The sequence below is a fragment of the Hemitrygon akajei genome, chromosome 25 (genome assembly GCF_048418815.1).
Source record: "Hemitrygon akajei chromosome 25, sHemAka1.3, whole genome shotgun sequence".
Classification (NCBI taxonomy): Eukaryota; Metazoa; Chordata; class Chondrichthyes; order Myliobatiformes; family Dasyatidae; genus Hemitrygon; species Hemitrygon akajei.
Genome location: NC_133148.1, coordinates 29,004,764 through 29,028,627, shown reverse-complemented (window position 1 = coordinate 29,028,627; position 23,864 = coordinate 29,004,764). Strand labels below are relative to the sequence as shown.

Sequence of the window (23,864 nt, the reverse complement as noted above, 5' to 3'; positions counted from 1 at the left end):
CTCAATACTGTCCTTGTACAGGAGCGGACTGGCATGAGTAAGAAATGGTTCAAAGTTCAAAGTAAATTCAGTATGAAACTACATGCATGTTACCATTTACTATCTGGAGTTCCACTGTATTGCAGGCTTTACAGGAATAAAGAAATATAATGACATTTTACAAAAAAAAACTACACATAACCAAAGCCTGGCAAACAATCAATGTGCAAAAATAGACAAGCGGTACAAATAAAAATAATACATAGATCAAGAGTTGTAAAGAGTTCCTGAAAGTGAGTCTGTAGGACATACAGTACTGTGCAAAAGTCTTAGGCACATATACTGAATATAACTGGAGTGCATAAGACTTTTGCACGGTGCTGTATTTGTCGACGTGGCGCGGAGAGTGAGTTGTAAATCTCGCGAGAGCAGAAGTTATTGGGAATGGCGAGGGTGGAGGCTGTGGGAGGGGAGTGGGACAGGTGGCAGAGAAGGACTGCCAGGGGTGGGTGCAGACACACCCAGTCCTGAGACACCAGGCAAGGTCAATTGATTCCAAATAATCGGTTTACTGATCATTACAGAATGTCTCTCTGACGCTTCCCGCTCCCTCCCCATTTCATTCCCCCTTTCCCAACCATGATTCCCCTCTCCCTGTCCCCTTCCCACTCTCAGTCCACAATTGAGACCCAGATGAGAATCAGGTTTATCATCACTCACGTGTGTCATGAAATCTATTTTTTCAGCAGCAGTACAGTGCGATACATAAAATTACAATAGGACTGTGCAAATGTCAGGCACCTTAGCTATTTATGCCAAAGACCTTTGCACAGTTCTTAGAATCTGCTCTGAGTATTGGTATTTGAAGTATCCATGCTGGTTCAGGAGTCTGATTCTTGTAGGGTAATTGTTTCTGAACCTAGTACAGGTGTCCCCCCGCTTTAGAAATGTTCGCTTTACGCCACTTCGCTTTTACAAAAGACCTACGTTAGTAACCTGTTTTCACATTACAAAGAGGATTTTCACTTTCACAAACATTTTTCCCATATAAATTAATGGTTCTTCGCTTTATGCCGTTTCAGCTTAAGAAAGGTTTCATAGGAACGCTCTACCTTTGTAAAGGGGGGGGGGGAACACCCGTATCATGGGACCTAAAGCTTCTGTACCTCCTGCTCTCAAACTTACCTGGTCCATTTCCAACACCTCCCTCCCCTTTCTCGATCTCACTGTCTCTCTCTCTCTGGACCCACGGACTCTCACAGCTACCTGGGCTACACCTCTTCCCACCCTGTGACTTGTGAAAACGCCACCCCCCTTCTCCCAATCCCTCCGTCTGCACTGCATCTGCTCTCAGGATGAGGCTTTTCATTCTAGAATGAAGGAGATGTCCTCCTTTTTCAAAGAAAGGGGCTTCCCCTCCTCCACCATCAACGCTGCCCTCAACCACATCTCTTCCATTTCACGCACGTCTGCTCTCGCCCCATCCTCCTGATCGTCGCAGGAAATTTCAACCAGCCCAGCATGAAGAAGCCTCTGAGCTACCATCAGCATATATCGGCTGTGAGACCAGGGCAGCTGACATACTAGAGCACCGTAAAGAATGCTTCACCGTGCATTCGGTCTTGGGGAAGTCCGACCGCCTGCCTGTAATTCTACTCCCGGCCAAAACCCTAAAAGACTAAAACACTGGCACCGGGCAGACAGCCGCGTGGGTAGGCGCAGCTCAAACTATTGCCGATGACACAACTATTGTCGGCAGAACTTCAGCTGGCGACCAGTCCTCGTCGTGGGACCAGCAGTGGAAAGGGGGAGCAGCTTCAAGCTCCTGGGTGCCAGCATCTCTGGAGATCAATCCTGGGCCCAGCATTTTGACGCAATCACTAAGAAGGCATGACCGTGGCTATAATTTGCATTCATTAATTCCTTCTAATCCATCGAGGACATCTTCAAAAAGACGAAACTCATAAAGGTGGCATCTGTCACTAAGGGCCCCATTACCCAGGACATGGCCTCTTATTGCTACCATCAGGGAGCCTGAAGGCACACGCTCAAGTTCAGGAAGAACTTCTTCCCCTCTGCCATCCGATTCTGAACGAACATTGAACCCACGAACACTAATTCACTATTCTTTTCAATTTGCTCTTTTTTTGCACTGCTTATTTAATTATATATATTGTTGTTAAGTTGTAAATGTATTATATAATAATATATATGTAGGACTCTCAGTCCCAGTAACAGTAGTGTTAACTGTTCAGGCTTCTCTGTATTGTTATAATGAGATGGCTACTCTGTAATGCTGTAACGGGTTTCTGTATCTGGAATGTTTGGGTTATGACTGCAGATAAGGGGGAACCTAACCAATGGAGAATTGTTATGTTATCTTGTATGTGTAAGCTGAGCGGGAGTTTTTTCAGGAGGCGAGCGAGGGGGACGGACGTGTGAGGAGCGGACAGCGGTTCTAGAGCGACGGATACTGGACGTCGGCGGTTCGGACGGTGGCCGAAGGCTCGGAAGGTCGTTGTGGATGGAACCGGAGGCGTGAGCTCCAACGTATTAAAATATATTCCGTGCACAAACTGATAAATTTACTTATTTGGCGCCTTTAGGTTATCTGTTTCTACTAACCCATCACAAGAGATTACTATAAAGTTGTAATTATTTACTCACCTTTGGTGTTTTGTCTGATATTTGTGTTGCGAGCGTGTACTGGGGGGGGGGCATTACTCCATATTTACACTGAAGTATTGCACAATTGGCGGGGTGATGGCGGTTCACCCTAGGCGAACAGGGGCCAACTGGGGGCATGGAGGCTACATATAGATTATTGTAGTGTGAATGATGTAAGCTGAAGGAAGGGTTTCCACAGCACAATCGACTTTGTGAAATGTTCCTTCCAAGGGGCGTAACTAGACTGCAATAGACTAGCCTATATTTCATTATGGGTTTGAGGAGCTTGTCATGTCCGGAAATTTCTACTGATGTACCGCGGGAAGCATTCTAACTGGCTGCAGCACCACCCAGTATGCCCACGATCGGGACAAGCTGCCCAGGGTCACAAACTCAGCCAGTTCTATCGTGGGCACCATCAAAGACATCTTCAAAAGGCAACGCCTCGAAAAGGTGGCATTCTTCGTTAAGGAACCCCTCCAACCCAGGACATGTCCTCTTCTTACTGGTACCATCGGAGGAGGTACAGGAGCCTGAAGACACCCAGTGCTTTAGAAACAGCTTCTTCCCCTCCACCATCAGATTTCTGAATGGACAATGAGCACAACTTTGCTCACTTTTTGCACTACGTACTTATTCAAATTTTTTAATATATGTTGTAATTTATGGTATTTTTATGTATTGCACTGTGCTGCTGACACAAGTCAACAAATTTCATGGCATATGTCAGTTTTATTAAACCCGACAGGAGCGTCAGTCTGATGTTGATTAGGGGCCAGACAGCACCTCAGACACGATTAGATCAGGCTAAAGGGGCAGAGAGCAGGCAGTGGATACGCTGAGGGGTGCCTGAACTTCAGAACAAAGTGAACGACAGGCCAGGAGTGGCCAGGATCAGAACTTGGGGATGGAGGCGGTTTCTCAGGAAGCAGAGATTGGAAGTTCTCCCAGTCATTTCCAGAGCTGTTTGGATGCAAGATTAAAACCTGACCCCGATCCAAGCTGACCTATCTGTGCGGCCAAACCCACTCTGAACTCAGCAGAGTTGTCAGAGGGAAGGAAAATGATCGAGGGTTTCCTCTGTATGTCTTGGTCAGGGGTGGGATAGGTTGGGGCTGAGATTAAAACCCAGCCGAGACCATTAAAAATGCTAATCCTTTCGAAACCTCCGACGTGGGAAGCATTGTGGGCTGGCAGATAGCTGCAACGACAACACATCTGGATAAGGCATGTTCTGGCAGCTGCTGACAAGCTCTGCAGACATCAAAGAACGCCCTGTGCCCCGCTAATGAAACTTAGACTTTACGTTTGAAGCCAGACACACTGGATTTCACCCATGTGGAGGCGTTTGCCAACACAGCCAAAGACGGGGTTGATTCAGGAATTCCCCATGGTACTGGGGTCTTCCAGGCACTGTTGTCTCCTCCCTGGTCCTCCATCACTCTGACAGTGATGGAGGGGAGAGGATTTGAATCTCGGGGTACCAGTGGGGGCTCAAAGCGTGGTGAAACAGGTTAAATATGCAAACTCAGTATCTAGTGTAACAAATTGGAAAGAGTTATCTGGAATTCCCACTTAATTCAGAGACATCAGGAGCAGCAAAATGCAGGAGACGAGGTTGGAGCAGGTCACAGGAACCTCCTGCTCTCCTGGCTGACGTAAGGGAGGAGGTGTAGGGACAGATGATACCAGGTTGCAAAGGAAAGTATCTGGGGAGGGGGGTAGGGATGAGTGAAATAGTGGGCTCCAATGAGATCTCTTCATTCTCCTAAACTGCAGTGAACACTGGTCCAGGGCTAACAAATACCCCTCACAAGTTAACCCTTTCCTTCCCTGGATCGTTCTCATGAACACCCTCTGGACCCTCTCCAATGCCAGCACATCTTTTCTTAGATAAGGGACCCAGAACTGCTCACAGTCCTGCAGATGGGGTCTGACAGACGCATTATAAATCCTCAGCTTTGTATCCTGGTCCTTATATTCGAGTCCTCTCAAAATGAGGTGTGAACATTGCATTTGCCAAACAAGAGAGAATCTGCAGATGCTGGAAGTCCGAGCAACACACACAAAATGCTGGAGGAGCTCAGCAGGCCGGGCAGGATCTATGGAAAAAGGTACAGTCGCCGTTTCGGGCCGGGATCCTTCACCGTTTACTGTGATGACAAGGGGCTGGTTGTCCACTGGCGAGTGGCTCTTCTCCTGATCTGACCCAAACAATGCAAGACACCTATCAGGGGCACTGACGGAATGCTTTCCATTTGCCTTGACAAACTGAGCTTTAACAACATACAGGGAACTTATTGCCATCCAGGAACAAAGGGACCCCACCCACCCCCTGAACACTGGCTCCCTCCACCACCAACGCACAGGGGCTGCAGCGTGTGCTGTTATCAAAATATCCTGCAGTTATTCATCGAGGCTACTCTGGTGGCGTCTCACAAACCCTCTTACTTACTGCCCGTTATGCCGCTGGCGTTTAGGACAGCAATGAAGGTCCTCCACCTCTGTCTGTCCATACAGTCACACTCGGATGTAGAAGGATTCTCCATTGCTGTTTCCCGAACAATTTTGTTTGATGTGTCAAGGCTGTTGGCCCTGAGCTGAACCCCTAAACCTGGAGGACTGCTGGACCACTCTTAGTCTGGCCTCTGCCCTTTGACCTGTTTGGCACGGGTGACCCTACCAACAGCCAAAGCACAAAGCCCTGACTCCAGCCAACATAGCTCTCTGGGTCATTGAGGCACGCGTGCCTCCAAACCCTACGACAAAGTTGTGGTCCTCTTGGAGGTACAATCGCTACCAGCAAGAAGGAAAAAAGTCACAGGTACGGGGGAACATCACCACCGTCAAGTCACACGCACCCCGTCTTTCACCACTACCGCTACCATCATCATTATGTGCTTACGTACACAACGCTGGAAGAACTCAGCAGGTCAGGCAGCATCCGTGAGAAAAGAGTAGCCAACGTTCCGGGCCGAGACCCTTCATCAGGAATGGGGGGGGAAGAGAGGACCGAAGCCCAGTAATAGAGATAAGGGAGGGGGTAGGGCCTAGGGGCGCCAGGTGGAAAACCAATCAGAGGAAAGATAAAGGGGGGAGGGGGAGGGGATAAGCATGAAAGAACTGTAGAGATAAAGAAGCAGAAAGTTGAAAGGGGAGAGAGGGAGAGAGGGACCTGGGATAGGGGGCGGGGGAGGGAATTACCGGAAATTGGAGAATTCAATGTTCATACCACCAGGCTGGAGGCTACCCAGACGGTAGATGAGGTGTTGCTCCTCCAACCTGAGTTTGGCCTCATCATGGCAGTAGAGGAGGCCATGTATGGACATATCTAGATGGGAATGAGAGGCAAAGTTGAAGTGGGTGGCAACCAGGTTTTCCACCTGGCGCCTCTAGGCCCTACCCCCTCCCCTATCTCTATTACTGGGCTTCGGCCCTCTCTTCACCCCCATTCCTGATTAAGGGTCTTGACCAGAAACATTGGCTACTCTTTTCTCACGGAGGCTGCCTGACCTGCTGAGTTCTTCCAGCGTTGTGTACGTATTCTTTGATCTACAGCATCTGCAGTTGTATTTTTGTGTTTTGAATCATTACGTGCTTGTCGTATGATGTGGGGAATCATGGTCTTTCCGTGACCATGGTTGTTCTTGGCAAATTTCTCTACAGAAGTGGTTTGCCATTGCCTTCAACTGGGCAGTGTGTTTACAAGGTGGGTGACCCCAGCCATTATCAATACTCTTCAGAGACTGCCTGCTGGCGATGGTGGTGGAGGTGGATACGATAGGGTCTTTTAAGAGACTCCTGGATAGGTACATGGAGATTAGAAAAATAGAGGGCTATGGGTAACCATAGGTAATTTCTAAAGTAAGTACATGTTTGGCACAGCATTGTGGGCCAAAGGGCCTGTATTGTTCTGTAGATTTTCTATGTTTCTATGGTTGCATAAACAGGACTTCTGATATGCATTGGCTGTTATTACGACCATCCACCACTTGCTCCCATGGCTCCATGTGATCGGGAAGGTGGGGGGGCTAAGCAGGTGCTACACCTCACCCAAGGGTGACCTGCAGGCTAGCGAAGGGAAGGAGCACCTTACACCTCCTTTGGTGGAGACACCTCCACCCTGCCACCAACTTTCACCATCACCAGGTCTAAAGCCAGCAGATCTGTGGGAACACCTTCACCATAAAGATTGCAGTGGGCCAAAAGGGGTAGCTCAGCTTTCTTCAGGGTGGTGGGGGATGCACAATAAATGTCTGGTGTTCGCCAGCTTTAAATAAAAGCCAATTCAACACAGACCAGGTCCAACCTGGAGCCTCCATTCCTGCAGGATCCATTACCGGACCTGTTTATTTTCCCTTAGGAACGTCTCAGTCGGCTCAGACCAGACAGGGAGGTCCCGGAACTTCTCAGCAGGTCACCAGAATGAGTGGTAAAGGAGAAGGGAGAGGCTTTTCTTACCGTGACACCTGTATCCTTGCTTGATCACACCCCAGAGCTGCAAAAGAAAAAGAGAGGGTCATCAACACTAGCAGCACCGAGAAATGGCCCTTTGGCCCATCCAGTTCATGCTCAACCATTAACTTGTCTAGTCCCAATGACCATAGCCCTCCATACCTTTCCCATCCAAGTACCTATGCAAACTTATCTTAAATGTTGAAATCAACCCTGTATCCGCCACTGCTCGTTCCACACTCCCACCTCCCTCTGAGTGAATAACCTCCCCCTCCTGTTCCCCTTAAACATTTCACCTTTCACCTTTAACCCAGACCTCTAGTTCTAGCCTCTCCCAACCTCAGTGGAAAAAGCCTGCTTACCCTACCCATACCCCTTATTACCAAGTATACCTCTATCAAATCTCCCCTCCTTCTCCCACGCTCAAGGGAATAAAGTCCTTTCCCAGTAGCTCAGGTCCTCAACATTGCTACCATCAGGAAGGAGGTACAGGAGCCTGAAGGCACACGGTCAACGATTCAGGAACAGCTTCTGCCCCCCTGCCATCAGATCTCTGGATTGACATTGAACCCTTGGACACTACCTCTCTACTCTTGTTTTGCATGACTTTCTTAATTCAATTTTTTATGTACTTACTGTAACTTTCAGTTTTTATTATGCATTGCATGTACTGCAGTAGCGTGACAACAAGTTTCATTATATACGCTGATAATATTAATTCTGATTCTGAACTCTTTCAATCTTAATGATATCTTTCCTGTAGGTAGATGACTAAAAGTGGACACAATACTCCAAATAAGGCCTCACTAACATCTTGTACAACTTCCCAACTCCTGCACTCAATACTTCTGAGAATTACATTGAGACTAAAAACAATCATAAGTATCCTTAAAGATAACAGTATGTCCTGTGCTTACTGTTAAATCCAGGCAGTCCCCAGTTTACGGCAGGGTTCTGATCCTGAGAACTGCTCATAATCCCAACTGCTTGCAAGTCAGGAATGATCAAAAGCTGTGTGGGAGAGGGTCACAGAAACAGCTGTGATGGGAGACTGAGTGCAGGAGGAGTGTTTGTAAGTACGGTGTGTGTTTAAGTTGGGTGTCAGGAAGCTATTGTGAGAGAACATATGCAAGGTCCCCAACCACACACACACACACAAAATGCTGGAGGAACTCACAAGGTCAGGCAGCATCTGTGGAAATGAATGAACAATCAACATTGTTCATTGTTCAAGTACCTGGACTTCCAGAAAGCTTTTGATAAAGTCCCACATAGGAGATTAGTGGGCAAAATTAGGGCACATGGTATTGGGGGCAGAGTACTGACATGGATTGAAAATTGGCTGGCTGACAGGAAACAAAGAGTAGTGATTAATGGGTCCCTTTCGGAATGGCAGGATGTGACCAGTGGGGTACCGCAAGGTTCCGTGCTGGGACCGCAGCTGTTTACAATATAGATTAATGATTTAGATGAAGGGATTAAAAGTAACATCAGCAAATTTGCTGATGACACAAAGCTGGGTGGCAGTGTGAAATGTCAGGAGGATGTTATGAGAATGCAAGGTGACTTGGACAGGTTGGGTGAGTGGGCAAATGTATGGCAGATGCAGTTAAATGTGGATAAATGTGAGGTTATCCACTTTGGTGGCAAGAACAGGAGGGCAGATTACTATCTAAATGGAGTCAAGTTAGGAAAAGGGGAAGTACAACGAGATCTAGGTGTTCTTGTACATCAGTCAATGAAAGCAAGCATGCAGGTACAGCAGGCAGTGAAGAAAGCTAATGGCATGCTGGCCTTTATAACAAGAGGAATTGAGTATAGGAGTAAAGAGGTCCTTCTGCAGCTGTACAGGGCCCTGGTGAGACCCCACCTGGAGTATTGTGTGCAGTTTTGGTCTCCAAATTTGAGGAAGGACATTCTTGCTATTGAGGGAGTGCAGCGTAGGTTCACAAGGTTAATTCCCGGGATGGCGGTACTGTCATATGTTGAAAGATTGGAGCGACTGGGCTTGTATACACTGGAATTTAGAAGGATGAGAGGGGATCTGATTGAAACAAATAAGATTATTAAGGGATTGGACACGCTGGAGGCAGGAAGTGTGTTCCCGCTGATGGGTGAGTCCAGAACTAGAGGCCACAGTTTAAGAATAAGGAGTAGGCCATTTAGAACAGAGATGCGGAAAAACTTATTCACCCAGAGAGTGGTGGATATGTGGAATGCTCTGCCCCAGAAGGCAGTGGAGGCCAAGTCTCTGGATGCATTGAAGAGAGAGTTACATAGAGCTGTTATAGATAGCGGGGTCAAGGGATATGGGGAGAGGGCAGGAACGGGGTACTGATTGTGTATGATCAGCCATGATCACAGTGAATGGCGGTGCTGGCTAGAAGGGCCGAATGGCCTACTCCTGCACCTACTGTCTATTGTCTATTTTGGGCCGACACCCTTCTTCAGGACTGGGAAGGAAGGGAGAAGATGCCAGAATGAAAAGGTGGGGAGAGGGGAAGGAGGATAGCTAGATGGGTGAAGCCAGGTGGGTGGGAAAGGTCAAGGCTGGAGAAGAATGTATCTGATAGGAGAGGGGAGTAGACCATGGGAGAAAGGGAAGGAGGAGGGGACCCAGGTGGTAGTGATAGGCAGGTGAGAAAAGGAAAAAGGTGAGAGTGGGGAACAGTGGAAGGGTGGGAGAAACGACTATTCATGTCATCAGGTTGGAGTCTACCCAGATGGAATATAAGGTGTTGCTCCTCCACCCTGAGGAGTACCTCAACTGAGGCTGTGGATCGACATGTTGGAACGGGAACGGGAACGGGAAAGGGAATTAAAATACTTGGCTACTGGGAAGTTCCGCTTGTGACGGATGGAGTGGAGATACTTGACGAAGCGGCCCCCCAATTTTTGACGGGTCTCACCAATGTAGAGCAGGCCACACTGGGGAGTACTGGACACAATAGGCGGCCCCGCCAGTTTGCAGGTGAAGCGCTGCCTCACCTGGAAGGACAGTTCGGGACGGAGGAGGTGAACGGGCAGGTTTATCACTTTGGCCACTTGCAGAGATAAGTGCCGGGAGGGAGATTAGTGGGGAGGGACGAATGAACAAGGGGTTCATGGAGGGAGAGATCCTTGCGGAAAGCAGAGAGGGGTGGAGATGTAAAGATATGTTTAATTGTGGGATCCTTTTGGAGATGGTGGAAGTTGGATGCAGAGGCTGCTTGATGGAAAATCCATAGTTGCTATTTAATTAACCATCAAAACTTGGTACAAGCTGGGAAGAGATGCTGGCTATATTAACATGCTAACTTTGCCAACAGTTACACCTTCCGTTTTGTCCTCAGTTAACAAACATCTTCCAGCTTGCACTGTACCCTTTAACCTCTGGTCTTTAACCCTGATGGTAAGCACCACTATTCCCTCGGTCCTCTGCCCTTTACCCTTCAACCTCTCGCGAGACTTACAAATCCCGTGCAGTTGTCACAGAAGGTCGGCTTCTTGTACGTGTTCTCCTGGAAGTTGTGGAGGAAGCCGAGAGGCAGCTTGGAGCAGATGGAGCTGCCTCTTAGGAAATAGGCCGTGATCTCTTCCCGACTAATCAGCTCCTTGCTGCAATTAAATAGCCGACATCACTGTTACAGAAATAGCAAAAATAATCCAGACAGCCGTCCAGCCCACACAACTATCTGTGAGCAGTCCAGCTAATCCAGCCCCTGCTCTTTCCAGGGTACTGCAAAAGTTGTACAGCCCAAAAACAGGCCCTGCGGCCCATCGAGTCTATGCCCCCCACTGACCTCAGTCCTATTCCATTCTCCCCACATATCCATCAACTCCTCCCCACGCATGGTAGTGTAGTGGTTAGCACAACGCCTTACGGTACAGGTGACCCAGGTTCAATTCCCGCTGCTGCCTGTAAGGAGTTTGTACATTCTCCCCGTGACCACGTGGGTTTCCTCCGGGTGCTCCGGTTTCCTCCCGCAGTCCAGAGATGCACTGGTTGGTAGGTGAATCGATTGTTGTAAATTGTCCCGTGGTCAGGCTAGGGTTAAATCTGGGGATTGCAGGGTCCCAGGTTGTATCTGGATATGATTCTACCATTAACCCACACGCTAGGGACGATTTACAGTGGCCAATGAAACCACCAGCCTGCAAGGCTTTGGGATGTGTGGGGAAATTGGAGCGCCCGAAAGAAGCCCACATGATCAGGGAGAATGTGCAAACTCCACACAGACAGCACCCTAGACTGGGATTGAACCTGGCTGCCTGAGTTGTGAGGTAATGCCCCTGCCAGCTATACCACCGTGGCTGCAATCAATCTGTACATGGAAGCAAGTCACCAACTTGACTCATACAGTCCCCATTCAATATACTTGGGAGGTATTTATCTATTAATGCGTGGAATAGGCCCTTCTGGAACTAATCCAGAATTAATCCAACGAATTGATATGCCTTCAGGCTGTGGGGGGAAAGTGGAGCACCCAGGGGAGATACAAACTCTCTAGAGGCAGCGACAGGAATTGAACCCGGGTCGCCTGTACCGTAAAGCGTTGTGCTAACCACTACATTACTGTGTCGCCCCCTACTGGAGCGTAGGAGACTGAAGGATGATCTTATAGAGCGAGGGTCCGCAACCAGGGGTCCACGGACCACTTGACTACTGGTATTGGTTCATGGCATTAAAAAGGTTAGGGGCCCCTGTTCTAGAGGTACATAAAATCATGAGGGGTTAATGCTCACAGACTTTTCTCCAGAGTTGGGGAATCAAGAAGGAGAGGGCATAGGTTAATAGTGAGAGGGTAGGAAATTTTTCACCCGGAGGGCGGTCCGTATATGGAATGAGCTGCCAGAGGAAGTGGTTGAGGCAGGTACGTTAACGACATTTAAGAGTCGCTTGGACAGGGAGTTCTAGATGAATTTTGTTCAAACACAGACAATTTGGGCTAGTTTACATGGATGTTTTCGCCATCATAGACAGGATGGGCCGAAGGGCCTGTTTCTGTGCTTTATGACTCTACCACCTTGGGATGAATGGCAACGTCGGTGTCCCGGGTCTCTCTCACCTTGCAGGAGTGAATCCAAGTAACCTATCTTGAGCCACCAGTGGCCACACACCTGAATTGGCTGACCTCGGCTCAAAAGGACAGGGAGCTGTGAGCGGGCGTTACGTTCAGTGCTGGGACCAGCTGATGGGAAGCTCCTTCTGGGATCTGTCAACCCCTGCAAAGTTGTGAGCATCCCAAGTCTCCTGAGCCACCACGGATCAACTCAGTCACCACCGAATGAGCTCCTCGAACATTCAGACGGCACTAAATGGGAACGGGACCCCCCACTCACCGATCTTTATCGAAGATGAAGACCGAAAATGGGAAGCTAGCAGCGATTTTCTCAAACTCTTCCTGGGAGATGTAGCCGTCCTGGTCATGGTCGTAGTTTTTAAACACGGACTACAAGGCGAGAGAGGAAAAAGGTCAGAACAGTATCACACCATCAGCTCAAAAGTTCAGAAGTAAATTTGTTACCAAACTACATATACATCTCCATATATTACAGTTTCATTTTCATAGTAAAACGATAGTTGAATAGTTCCATTTAATATCAAAGAACGTATACACTATACAACCTGAAATTCTTACTCTGCACAGACATCCTCAAAACAAAAGAAAAACCCTGAAGAATGAATGACCGAAAAAAAAACCCCAAAGCCCCCACCCCCTCCCACACAAGCAACATCAAACCAACACCCCCCCATTTATTGGAGCAGAAAGCACCAGCATTTTCACTACTCTCCACACAAGCAACAGCAAAGCTCCCAAAGAGAGACCATGGTCTACAGTCCATCGAAAACCACTGCTCACTCCATCATTTCGACATCTCGCAGGCTCTCTCTCTCATTAACAAGGGAGAGACAGCTATTGCTCCTTCCACAGCGGCGGGGGAGTCAACAGTTGCTATTTCGATGTTACAGTCAGTCTGAAACATTGCTTTCTATTCCGAGTTCCCCGACTCGAGAATTGAGAGATTTTAGAACAAAGAACTGCAAAGAAGTATTCCGCAACTGTCCTGGTTCAAGCTGAAACACTGGTCTCATTTCTCTCCTCCACAGACGCTGTCTGACCTGCTGAGTGTTCCCAGCACTCTCTGGTCATAATTCAGATCTCCAACATTTTGCTTTTGAAGTTCAACATTTCTTTGATGCAAGCTTCGCGGTGAAGATCCAGTTTCCAAAGACAGCACTGTTTGGTGACGTTTCTCTCCTGTTAATGTTTTGAACTATAGAGCGCACGGGGACATCGGGGGCCAAGGTCTGGCTAGCTGCATCGAGAAGGATTGAGAGCCAACGATCAAGCTCTGATTGAGCAGGAGAGGAGAGAGGAGGAGAGATACACTCTTCCGGTGGTGGCTGGGCCCTGGCATGGACTTTCAATCCTTCATCAGGTCTCATTTTGGAAACTTCAGTCCTTGTCTCCCAATACAGGAGATCAAGTGATATGGAGGAAAAGAGGGAACTAGGAGATCCCGCTTTTTCCGGCAGATGATTCCTGTAATAGGGTGACCAGAATTGCACATAGTACCCCATCTGTGGCCCACACAGATGCAGTGTGACTTCTCGACATTTGTACTCAATGCCGTGACCAATAAAGGCAAGCTCGCCTTATGCCTTCCCGACCACTCTATCTACTTGGTGATCACTTTCAAGGAGTTAGACTCCCAAGATCCCTCTGTACATCAGTCATTAAGGCTCCCGTAATTAATTGTGTACTTTTCCCTTCTTCTCCGAGGACCGGCACCTCGTCGCGGGGAGAGAGTTCCTGAGATCCTGAGAGTGGTGTTGTCCGGAGCTGAGCTACTGGGAGCTTCGCCCATGGCGGTAAAGTCAAGGTGGAGGTTCCAAATAAAGAGCGATGCAACCAAGCCTCAACCGTGGAGCTGGCGGACATCACAGCGGCAGTGAAGGCGGAGGAAGGCCGCAGCAGAGAAGGGTCCGTACCACTGAACGCTCACTCTGATTTGTCAAGCACCACGTGGTCACTGCCTGTGCATCAGCCTCCCCACGTTAAACAAAGTCACACGTAGGTGTTGTCCATTAAAGGAATAACTTCTTAGGAAAAAATCACGCTCAACTCGAGTTGTCGCAAAAAACTGTTTCCTCACGTTTGATCTCCCAAAGTGTAACACCGCTTGCTTGCCTGGATTAAACCCATCTGCCCACCCATGTCTGTAACAGACTGAGATCCCACTGTATCCTTTCACAGCCTCTACACTGCCCACAACTCCATCAACTGCAGACCTATTAACTGATCCATCTACATTTTCATCCAAGTCATTTATATAATTCCCCTGTTCTACCAATCCCTCCGTATTCTCTCTGCAACTCAAAACCAACTCGTTTTCTCTCCAAACAGAAAATCGAAGTGGAAACGTCAGATGCCGCAAATCTGAAATAAAAACAGGGAATGCCGGGACCAGTCAGCAGATCAGGCAGCGTCTGTAGGGAAGGAAATGTTTCAGGCCGAACTGTTCTGAAGGGACATTGTTTCGTTTGGTCCCATGCATGTACATGGTTGAAAGACTATAAACTTGAACTTGAAGACCTTTTGTACAGAACCTCTCAGGTCTCTGCTGAACTGAAACATAACTGTTTCTTTCTGACTCGAGTATTCCAAGGATGTTCTTGTTTCTGAAAGGACCCTGCACCAGCCAGAGGCACCACTTAGCCACTGAGACATCATGTCACCATGCCAGCTCCTGTAACCTATCCACAATATTTCCTTTTCCAGACACCCCCATCACTGAGCAACAGGCGTACAAGAACAACAACAATTCACACTCAGTGGCCACTCTATTAGGCACATCCACTCATTAATGCAAATAGCTAATCGGCCAATCATGTGGCAGCAACTCAGTGCATAAGAGCATGCCGACGTGGTCGAGGTTCAGCTGTTGTTCAGACTGAACGACAGAATAGGGAAGAAATGTGATCTTGGTGACTTAGACCGTGGAATGATTGCTGGTGCCAGATGGGGTGGTTTGAGTATCTCAGAAACTGCTGATCTCCTGGGATTCCAGTGAGCAGGAGCTCTGTGAGTGAAAATGCCTGGTTGATGAGAGAGGTCAGAGGAGAACGGCCAGACTGGTTCAAGCTGACAGGAAGACAACAGTAACTCAAAGAACCACGCGTTACAACAGTGGCGTGCAGAAGAGCTTCTCTGATCGCACAACAGGTCGAACCTCGAAGTGGAAACAGCAGAATACAAGAGCGTGCACTCCATGGCCGCTGGGTCAGGTACAGGCGGTGTCTGATAAAGTGGCCACTGCGTGGATTTAGCGATTTTTACATAGCAAAAACATCCTAAGGCTCTTCTCAGAATGTTATCACATCAAGAAAAAAAACTATGATTGAGCTATGTGAAGGAAATATTAGGGAAGTTGAAAGAGGATTTGGCTAAAGGTTTACCTTCTCTAGGTATTCCCCAAAGGGGGAAGGAGTTACAGGGAAGACCAGTTTTTGGATGTGATTTACAAACCTCTGAGACTTTGAGTCATCACTTAGCCAATGGTCCTGTACTTGTCATAGTGCCAAAGAGCACTAAAGCAAAGAAACAGGCCCTTCAGTCCATCTAGTCCATGCCAAACTATTATACTGCCCCAACCCACTGACCTTCACCTGGACCATAGTCCCCCATACCCCTCCCATCCATGTACTTGTCCAAATTTCTCATAAATGTTGAAATTGAACCCAGATCCACCACTTCCACTGGCAGCTTGTTTCACACACTTGTACCTCTCTCTGAGTGAAGAAGTTCCCCCTCAGGTTTCCTCTTAAACATTTCACCTTTCACTCTTAACCCCATCACCTCCAGTTCTGGTCTCATCCAACCACAGCCTGTTTGAATTTACCCTATCTATGCCCCTCATAATTTTGCGTGCTGTCACTGACAGGTTCCAGGGAACTCGTCGCCAGGGGTGGGGTGATGTTCTGAAGTATGGAGGTGGAGGGGTGTGGATATCTTGGCGGGCTTTGGAGATGGAGGAGGCTGGTGAGACTGGATCACGGCAAAGCAATGGTTGAGATGACTCGAAGCACACTCTCTGAAACTCTGGGGCAAAGTAGTCACCAGGTGTCCCGCAGAGTCACCTCTGCGAACCTCACAGTAACACCATTTGCGAAGACTCCGCCCTTCATGGTTCACCCACAACCGATTGGAAAGCCGCCTAAAATCCCACCCTCAGGGCCCTGGCAGGATCACTAGCACCTTCTCGATCCTTGCCGACGCAGGGAAAGCCCGTGAGAGCAGAGGTGGGACCAGAGATGATCAGACACTGCCCTCGTGGCCACACCACTGTGAGACAAAGGCTGTAGTCTCCCCGAAGCCCAGGACCTCAGTGACCAGGGGACTTCAGGAGACACACATTTGCAGGCCTTCCTTTGACTATGCTGGCCACCAGGGAATCAGGGCAACCGTGCAGGGCCACCGGACGAGAGGACTACTTTGAAGGCCCCAAAATGCCTCCATCCAACAATTGAGAGCTGAGATGCTGAAAGACGGCTTCCATGGTGAGGGAGAGGGAGAGCCTTTGGGCTGCTCGGTGTTTGGGGATCACCAAAGCTGGCTCACGAGCTCTGTACCGCGTCCTCCTGCGGAAAAGGTCTCTGCTGTTGGTGTGCAAGGAGATCAGCAGCCGGGCTCACCAAATTCCACCGACTTCTCCTCATTCCACGCCAGCAGAATCTTGTTTCCCTTGTATTCACTCCCCTAGCCCTCCCGCCCACCGAATGACGCCGACATCACGGTCGGCGCTCAAGTACTTACGTCGACCAGCTGCCGGACATGTTTGCTGATGGTCAGGGCGTCGAGCTTTGGGGCCACCCCTGAGGCCCAGTCAACAACTACGGGGGGTTTGCAGGGGGGCACCGTCTGGAAGCAAAGACAGAGCACGTCAGCAGTACTGGAGGCTGAGGAGTGGCTAGAACACACACACAAATGGTCTAATAGTTCTATTGAATATCAGAGAATGTATACAATATACCACCTGAAATTCTTACTCTCCGCGAACATCCTCGAAACAGAAGAGAACCCCGAGGGATGAATGACAGAAAAATGTAAGAACCCCAAAACTGCCAACTCCCACGCACAAGCAGCGGCAAAGCATCAACACTCCCCGCCCCCCCCATGTCAGCAGGAAGCATCAGCCCCCACCATCCACCAAGGAAGCGATCGCAGAAGTGGGGTGTGTCAGGAATGGACAGGAGGAGGAGTATAGGAAACTGATACAGGACTTTGTGATATGGTGCAACTCAAACTACCTGCGTCTCAATATCACCAAGACCAAGGAGATGGTGGTGGACTTTAGGAGATCTAGGCCTCATATGGAGCCAGTGATCATTAATGGAGAATGTGTGGAGCAGGTTAAGACCTACAAGTATCTGGGAGTACAGTTAGACGAGAAGCTAGACTGGACTGCCAACACAGATGCCTTGTGCAGGAAGGCACAGAGTCGACTGTACTTCCTAAGAAGGTTGGCGTCATTCAATGTCTGTAGTGAGATGCTGAAGATGTTCTATAGGTCAGTTGTGGAGAGCGCCCTCTTCTTTGTGGTGGCGTGTTGGGGAGGAAGCATTAAGAAGAGGGACGCCTCACGTCTTAATAAGCTGGTAAGGAAGGCGGGCTCTGTCGTGGGCAAAGTACTGGAGAGTTTAACATCGGTAGCTGAGCGAAGGGCGCTGAGTAGGCTACGGTCAATTATGGATAACTCTGAACATCCTCTACATAGCACCATCCAGAGACAGAGAAGCAGTTTCAGCGACAGGTTAATATCGATGCAATGCTCCTCAGACAGGATGAAGAGGTCAATACTCCCCAATGCCATTAGGCTTTACAATTCAACCGCCAGTACTTAAGAACTTTTTAAAGCTATTATTAATGCTTTTTGAGATAGTGATTTAGATGCATATCATATTTTTTACTGAGTTAAGTATTGTATGTAATTAGTTTTGCTACAACGAGTGTATGGGACATTGGAAAAAAGTTGAATTTCCCCATGGGGATGAATAAAGTATCTATCTATCTATCAGAGCCCTCACAGGGAGACCATGATCTGCAGTCCAACAAAAAAAACATTGTTCACCCAACGCACACACAATGCTAGAGGAACTCAGCAGAGCATCGATGGGAAAAACGTACAGTCGACGTTTCAGGCCGAGACCCTTTGCAGGACTGGAGAAAAAAGCTGAGGAATCGACTTAAAAGGTGGGTGGGGGGGGAGAGAGAAACACAAGGTGATGGGTGAAACCAGGACGGGGGGGGGGGGAAGGATGAAGTAAAGTGCAGGGAAGTTGATTGGTGAAAGAGACATGGGGCTGGAGGAGGAGGGAACAGAAGGCCACGGAAGAAAGAAAAAGAGGGGAGGAGCGCCAGAGGGAGGCGATTGGCAGGCAAGGAAATAGGTGAGAGAGGGAAAAGGGGTGGGGAATGGTCATGGGTTGGTGGGGGGGGGGGGGGAATCCATTACCAGAAGTTTGAGAAATTGATGTTCACACTATCAGGTTGGAGGCTACCCAAATGGAATATGAGGTGGTGTTCCTCCAACCTGAGAGTGACCTCATTGCGACAGTAGAGGAGATCATACCGGAATGCGAATGGGAAGTGGAATTAAAATGGGTGGCAACTGGGAGATCCCACTTCTTCTAGTGGACAGTGAAATGGTCTCCCAATCTACGCCGGGTCTCACCGATGCACAGGAGGCCACACCTGGAGCACCGGACACAGTAGGTGACCCCAACAGACTCAGAGGTGAAGTATCGCCTCACCTGTAAGGACAGTTTGGGTAGTGAGGGAGGAGGTGTAGGGGCAGGTGTAGCACTTGTTCTGCTTGAAAAGATAAGTGCCAGGAGGGAGATCAGTGGAGAGGGATGAATGGATAAGGGAGCCGCATAGGACTCGTGAGCCAGCCCAGGGTCTGTGAACTCCAGAGGGCATAAATGATCCTCACCCTTGAGGAACTACCGGAAAGACAGGGCCCAGAAAACATTCCCTCCATCTGCTCTCTCCCCATTAGCTCCAGTGGTCTGACAGCCTGTCACAACCACAACAGTACTGCGACAATCACAATTAGCAAGGCTGTTTGCCACATCAAAGGACATCACCAAGGCGATATATTAGAAACATACCAGGGTTTAATTAAGCTAACCAGAAGCTCTGCTCTTCCTGTTGTTTTCGATTTCGCCTTGTGCGCTAGGAGTGTTGAGCCGGGCAGGTTGTGAGTTGAAATAAAAGACAAAAATTCTAGGAACGCTCAGCAGGACAGGCAGCATGTGTGGAGAGTGAAAATGAGATGATGTTTTAGGTTAATGCCATAGAGGAGGGAGATTGAAAACCTGGCTGAGTGGTGCCAGAACAACAACCTCTCACTCAATGTCAGCAAGACCAAGGAGCTGATTATTGACCTCAGGAGGAGCAAACCAGAGGCCCAGGAGCCAGGCCTCATCGGAGGAGGAGAGAGTCAACAATTTTAAATTCCTCTAATATTATTATTTCAGAGGACCAGCACGTAAGTGCAATTATAAAAGCACAGCAGTCCTTCTATTTCCTTAGGAGTTTGTGAAGATTTGGCATGGCATCTAAAACTTTGGCAATCTTCTATAGATGTGTGGTGGAGAGTATGTTGGCAGGCTGCATCACAGCCTGGTATGGAAGCACCAATGCCCTTGAATGGAAAATCCTACTAAAAGTAGTGGATATGGCTCAGTCCATCATGGGTAAAGCCCGCCACACCTTTGAGCATATCTACATGAAATGCTATCGCAGGAAAGCAGCATCCATCATCAGGGACCCTCACCACCCAGGCCATGCTCTCTTCCTGCTGCTGCCATCAGGAAGAAGATCCAGGAGCATCAGGACTCACACCACCAGGTTCAGGAACAGTTAATACCCCTGGCTCTTAAACCAGAGAAGATAACTTCACTCAATTTCACTTGAATTGCTCTCACAACCTATGGACCCACTTTCAAGGATATTTCATCTCATGTTCTTCATATTTATTGCTTATTTATTTGTTTTTATTATTTATTTCTTCTTGTATTTGCAGTTTGTTGTCTTTTGCACACTGGTTGAATTCCCAAACTGGTGTGGTCTTTTATCTGATTCTGTTATGGTTATTATTCTATTATGGAAAATGAATCTCAGGACTATATATGGTGACATCTATTCTCTTTGATAATAAATTTATTTTGAACTTGAACTTTGAAGGTCAATATAATCATATCACACTAACGTGAAATACTGACTCAGCTCCTTCCTCCACAGATGCTGCGTGACCTGCTGAGTGCTTCTAGAACTTCAGATTTTTATTTTTATTTCAAGTTTACAGCATCTGTGCTGTTTTGCTCTTGGTTATTGAGAGAGAGAGAGAGAGAGAGAGAGAGAGAGATAGAGAGAGGGAGAGAGAGATAGAGAGTGAGAGATAGAGAGAGCGAGAAAGAAAGAGAGAGAGAGACAGAGAGAGAGAGAGAGAGAGAGAAAGAGACGGAGAGAGAGAGATAGAGAGAGAGACAGAGAGATAGAGAGTGAGAGATAGATAGAGAGAGACAGAGAGAGAGATCAAGAGGGAGCAAGGCAGAGAGAAGAGAGTGAGGGGCAGAGAGAGAGAGGGAGAAAACAAGGTAGAGAGAGTGTGGCAGAGAGCGAGGGGGCGAGGCAAAGAGAGGCAGAGCCCCTGTATTCCTCCACATACGAGGCTCCTTCCTCACTGCACTGCTGTGGGTCATGAGTCGCTGGAACTCTTGCCCTCAGAAAGAGGCGGAGGCAGAGTCTGGACCAATCGTTCTGGATACTGAGACCATAAGACCACAAGATACAGGAACAGAATTAGGCCATTCAGCCCATCAAGCCCGCTCTGCCATTTCATCATGTCTGATCCATTTTCCCTCTCAGCTCCAATCTCCTGCCTTCTCCCCATATCTCTCCTTGCCCTGTCTAATCAAGAATCAATAATCTTCTGGTTTAAATATACACACAGACTTGGCCTCCACAACTGCCTGTGGCAAAGAATTCTACCGATTCACCACTCTCTGGCTAAAGAAATTCCTCCTCATCTCCATTCAAAAAAGGGCACCCCTCTATTCTGAGGCTGTGTCCTCTGGTCTTAGACTTTCCCACCACAGGAAACACCCTCTCCACATCCACTCTATCCGTGTCCTCTGGTCCTAGACTCTCCCACCACAGGAAACACCCTCTCCACATCCACTCTATCCGTGTCCTCTGGTCCTAGACTCCCCCACTATAGGAAACATCCTCTCCACAACCACTCTATTTGTGTCCTCTGGTCCTAGACTCTCCCACCACAGGAAACACCCTCCCCACATCCACTCTATCTGTGCCCTCTGGTCTTAGACTCTCTCACCACAGGAAACACCCTCTCCACATCCACTCTATTGAGGTCTTTCACCATTCGATAGATTTCAATGAGGTCACCCCTCATTCTTCTGAATCCTAGTGACTACAGGCCCAGAGCCATCAAACGTTGCTCATATGGCAAGCCAGCCAATCCTGGAATCGTTTTCTTTGAACTCTCCAGTTTCAACACACCCTATCTAAGGCCATAGGTATAAAATTAAGGGAGGGAAGTTTAGGGGAGACATCAGGGGTAAGTTTTTTACACAGAGGGTTGTGAGTGCCTGGAATGACTTGCCAGGGATGGTGGTGGAGGCTAAAACATTAGGGGTATTTAAGAGCCTCTTGGACAGGCACATGGATGAAAGAAAAATAGAGGGTTATGGGGTAGTGTGGGTTTAGTACTTTTTTTTAAGGATTATATGGGTCGGCACAACATGGAGGGCTGAAGGGCCTGTACTGTGCTGTAGTGTTCTATGGTTCTATAGGGGGTCTAAAACTGCTCACAATACTTCAAGTGAGGCCTCACCAGTGCCTTATAAAGCCTCAACATTACATCCCTGCCTTTATATTCTATAACTCTTGAATGAATGCTAACGTTGCATTTGCCTTCCTCACCACAGACTCAACCTGTAAATTAACTTTAAGGAATCCCTCACAAGGTCTCCCAAGCCCCTTTGCACCTCAGGTTTTTGAGCCGAGCTAGAAATGTAACCACCCCTCACTAACCCGCCGCTAACCCACCTGGATTGGCAGTGCGGTTGGACTGATGTTATTGTTGTAATAGTCCAACAGACACATAATGGGGGTTTTAATACCACGCTGGGAACGTGCAAACTCCACAAGGACAGCAACGGAGCTCAGGGTGGAACCTGGTCTTTGGAGGTGCCAGTTCCACCTAATGGGACACTGCAGAGGGACACTTCACTCTACTGGATGCCTCGTTAGAGTAGCGGTTTGCACGATGCAATTACAGCACAGGAACAGGCCATTCGGCCCACAATGTTGTGCTGAACCAGCTAAAAAACAAATTAAAAAACCCTAAAAACGAATCCTTCCTACCTATATCATATTCCTCACATCCATGTGCCTATCCAAACGTCTCTCAAGAGCCTCTAATGTATTTGCCTCAACCACCACACCAGGTGTCCACCACGCTGAGTGAAAAACCAACCCTCACACCCCCTTTGAACCCACCCCCCTCCCACCTTCAATGGATGCCCTCCAGTATTAGACATTTCAACCCCAGGGAGAAAAGATACTCCCTGTCTACTCTATCTACGCCTCTCATACACTCTGGGCGTTGGAGTTCAGAGCTCAGTCTTGGCATCCTGTGTAAGGAGTCTCTGTACGTCCTCCCCATGGGTTTCCCCCGGGAGCTCCGGTTTCCTCCCACGGTCCAAACACGCAGCGGGTATGTTAACTGGTCATTGTAAGTTGTCCCGCGATTAGATTTGTTGGGGGTTACTGGGACAGCACAGCTCAAAGGGCCAGAAGGGCCTATTCCACACCGTATCTCTAAACACGCTGTATCTCCAAAGCTTAGGAGGGTTAATGGCACCTAACGGCAACTCCTTTGCTTGCATCATCGGAAACAGCTCTATTTCCATCTTTAATATCTCTGTTTTTCCTTTTGAAGATCCTGACCTGGAGTTACACACTGACTACGGTTCTTTGTGGGAATGGGACCTGCTCACGGGGTTTCACGAATGGCCGTTGTTCGGCACGCCAAGGGCTCGACCTTGGAGGACCGAGTTTTCAGGGCTCTGGAGACGGGCGGATCGAAGGTCAGTGTCTCGACAGACCGGTGTGTCGTGGGAGCCGGAAGATCTTTGGCTGTTTGTGCCCAGGGACCTGAGATCTTTGAGTACAGAGCTCAGAAAAAGCGATGCAACGGCCTTTTAACATCGTAAACCAGTGAGTTACTTGTTATGTCTCCCCTCTTGCTGTGAAACGGAGGCACCTCTTCATCCCTCATTGGGGGGGGGGAAGAGAGAGAGGGAGAGGGAGGGGGGGAGGGAGAGAGAGTGACAGTGGTACGTCGAATGCTGGGTGAACAATGTAGTCTTTGGGGTAACTGCAAGTCCATGTCGTTGCTGTAGCTTTGCTCACGCTTGAGTGCTCGGTGGCGGGTGGCAATGCATTTTTTTGCTGGTTGGGGGGAGGGGGGATCGTTGCTCGCTGCCGCTTACGCGCAGGACGGAGGGGAGCTGGGGGGGGGGGCTTTGGGGTTCTAACATTTAACTGTCATTTATTCTTTGGGGCTCTCCTCTGTTTTTGTGGATGTTTGCGAATTCGGGATGTATATTGTATACATTTCTCTGATATTAAATGTCCCTTTGAAACCTCTGAAATAAAACCATAATATAATAAAATAAAGTATTA

General features: G+C 48.4%; 1 protein-coding gene across 4 annotated transcripts in view; it reads right to left on the bottom strand.

Moving 5' to 3' along the window:
* The window catches only part of rasgrp4 (RAS guanyl releasing protein 4), a 218,056-nt gene that overhangs the window by 13,460 nt on the left and 180,732 nt on the right, over positions 1-23,864 (bottom strand). For all 4 annotated transcript variants that reach the window (XM_073029257.1, XM_073029260.1, XM_073029259.1 and 1 more), the window contains exons 11-14: positions 16,902-17,006; positions 12,424-12,533; positions 10,554-10,698; positions 7,108-7,144 (exon numbers count right to left, since the gene is read on the bottom strand). In XM_073029257.1, coding sequence (XP_072885358.1) covers positions 7,108-7,144; positions 10,554-10,698; positions 12,424-12,533; positions 16,902-17,006 — 397 coding nt within the window. The remainder of the gene's footprint in view (positions 1-7,107; positions 7,145-10,553; positions 10,699-12,423; positions 12,534-16,901; positions 17,007-23,864) is intronic.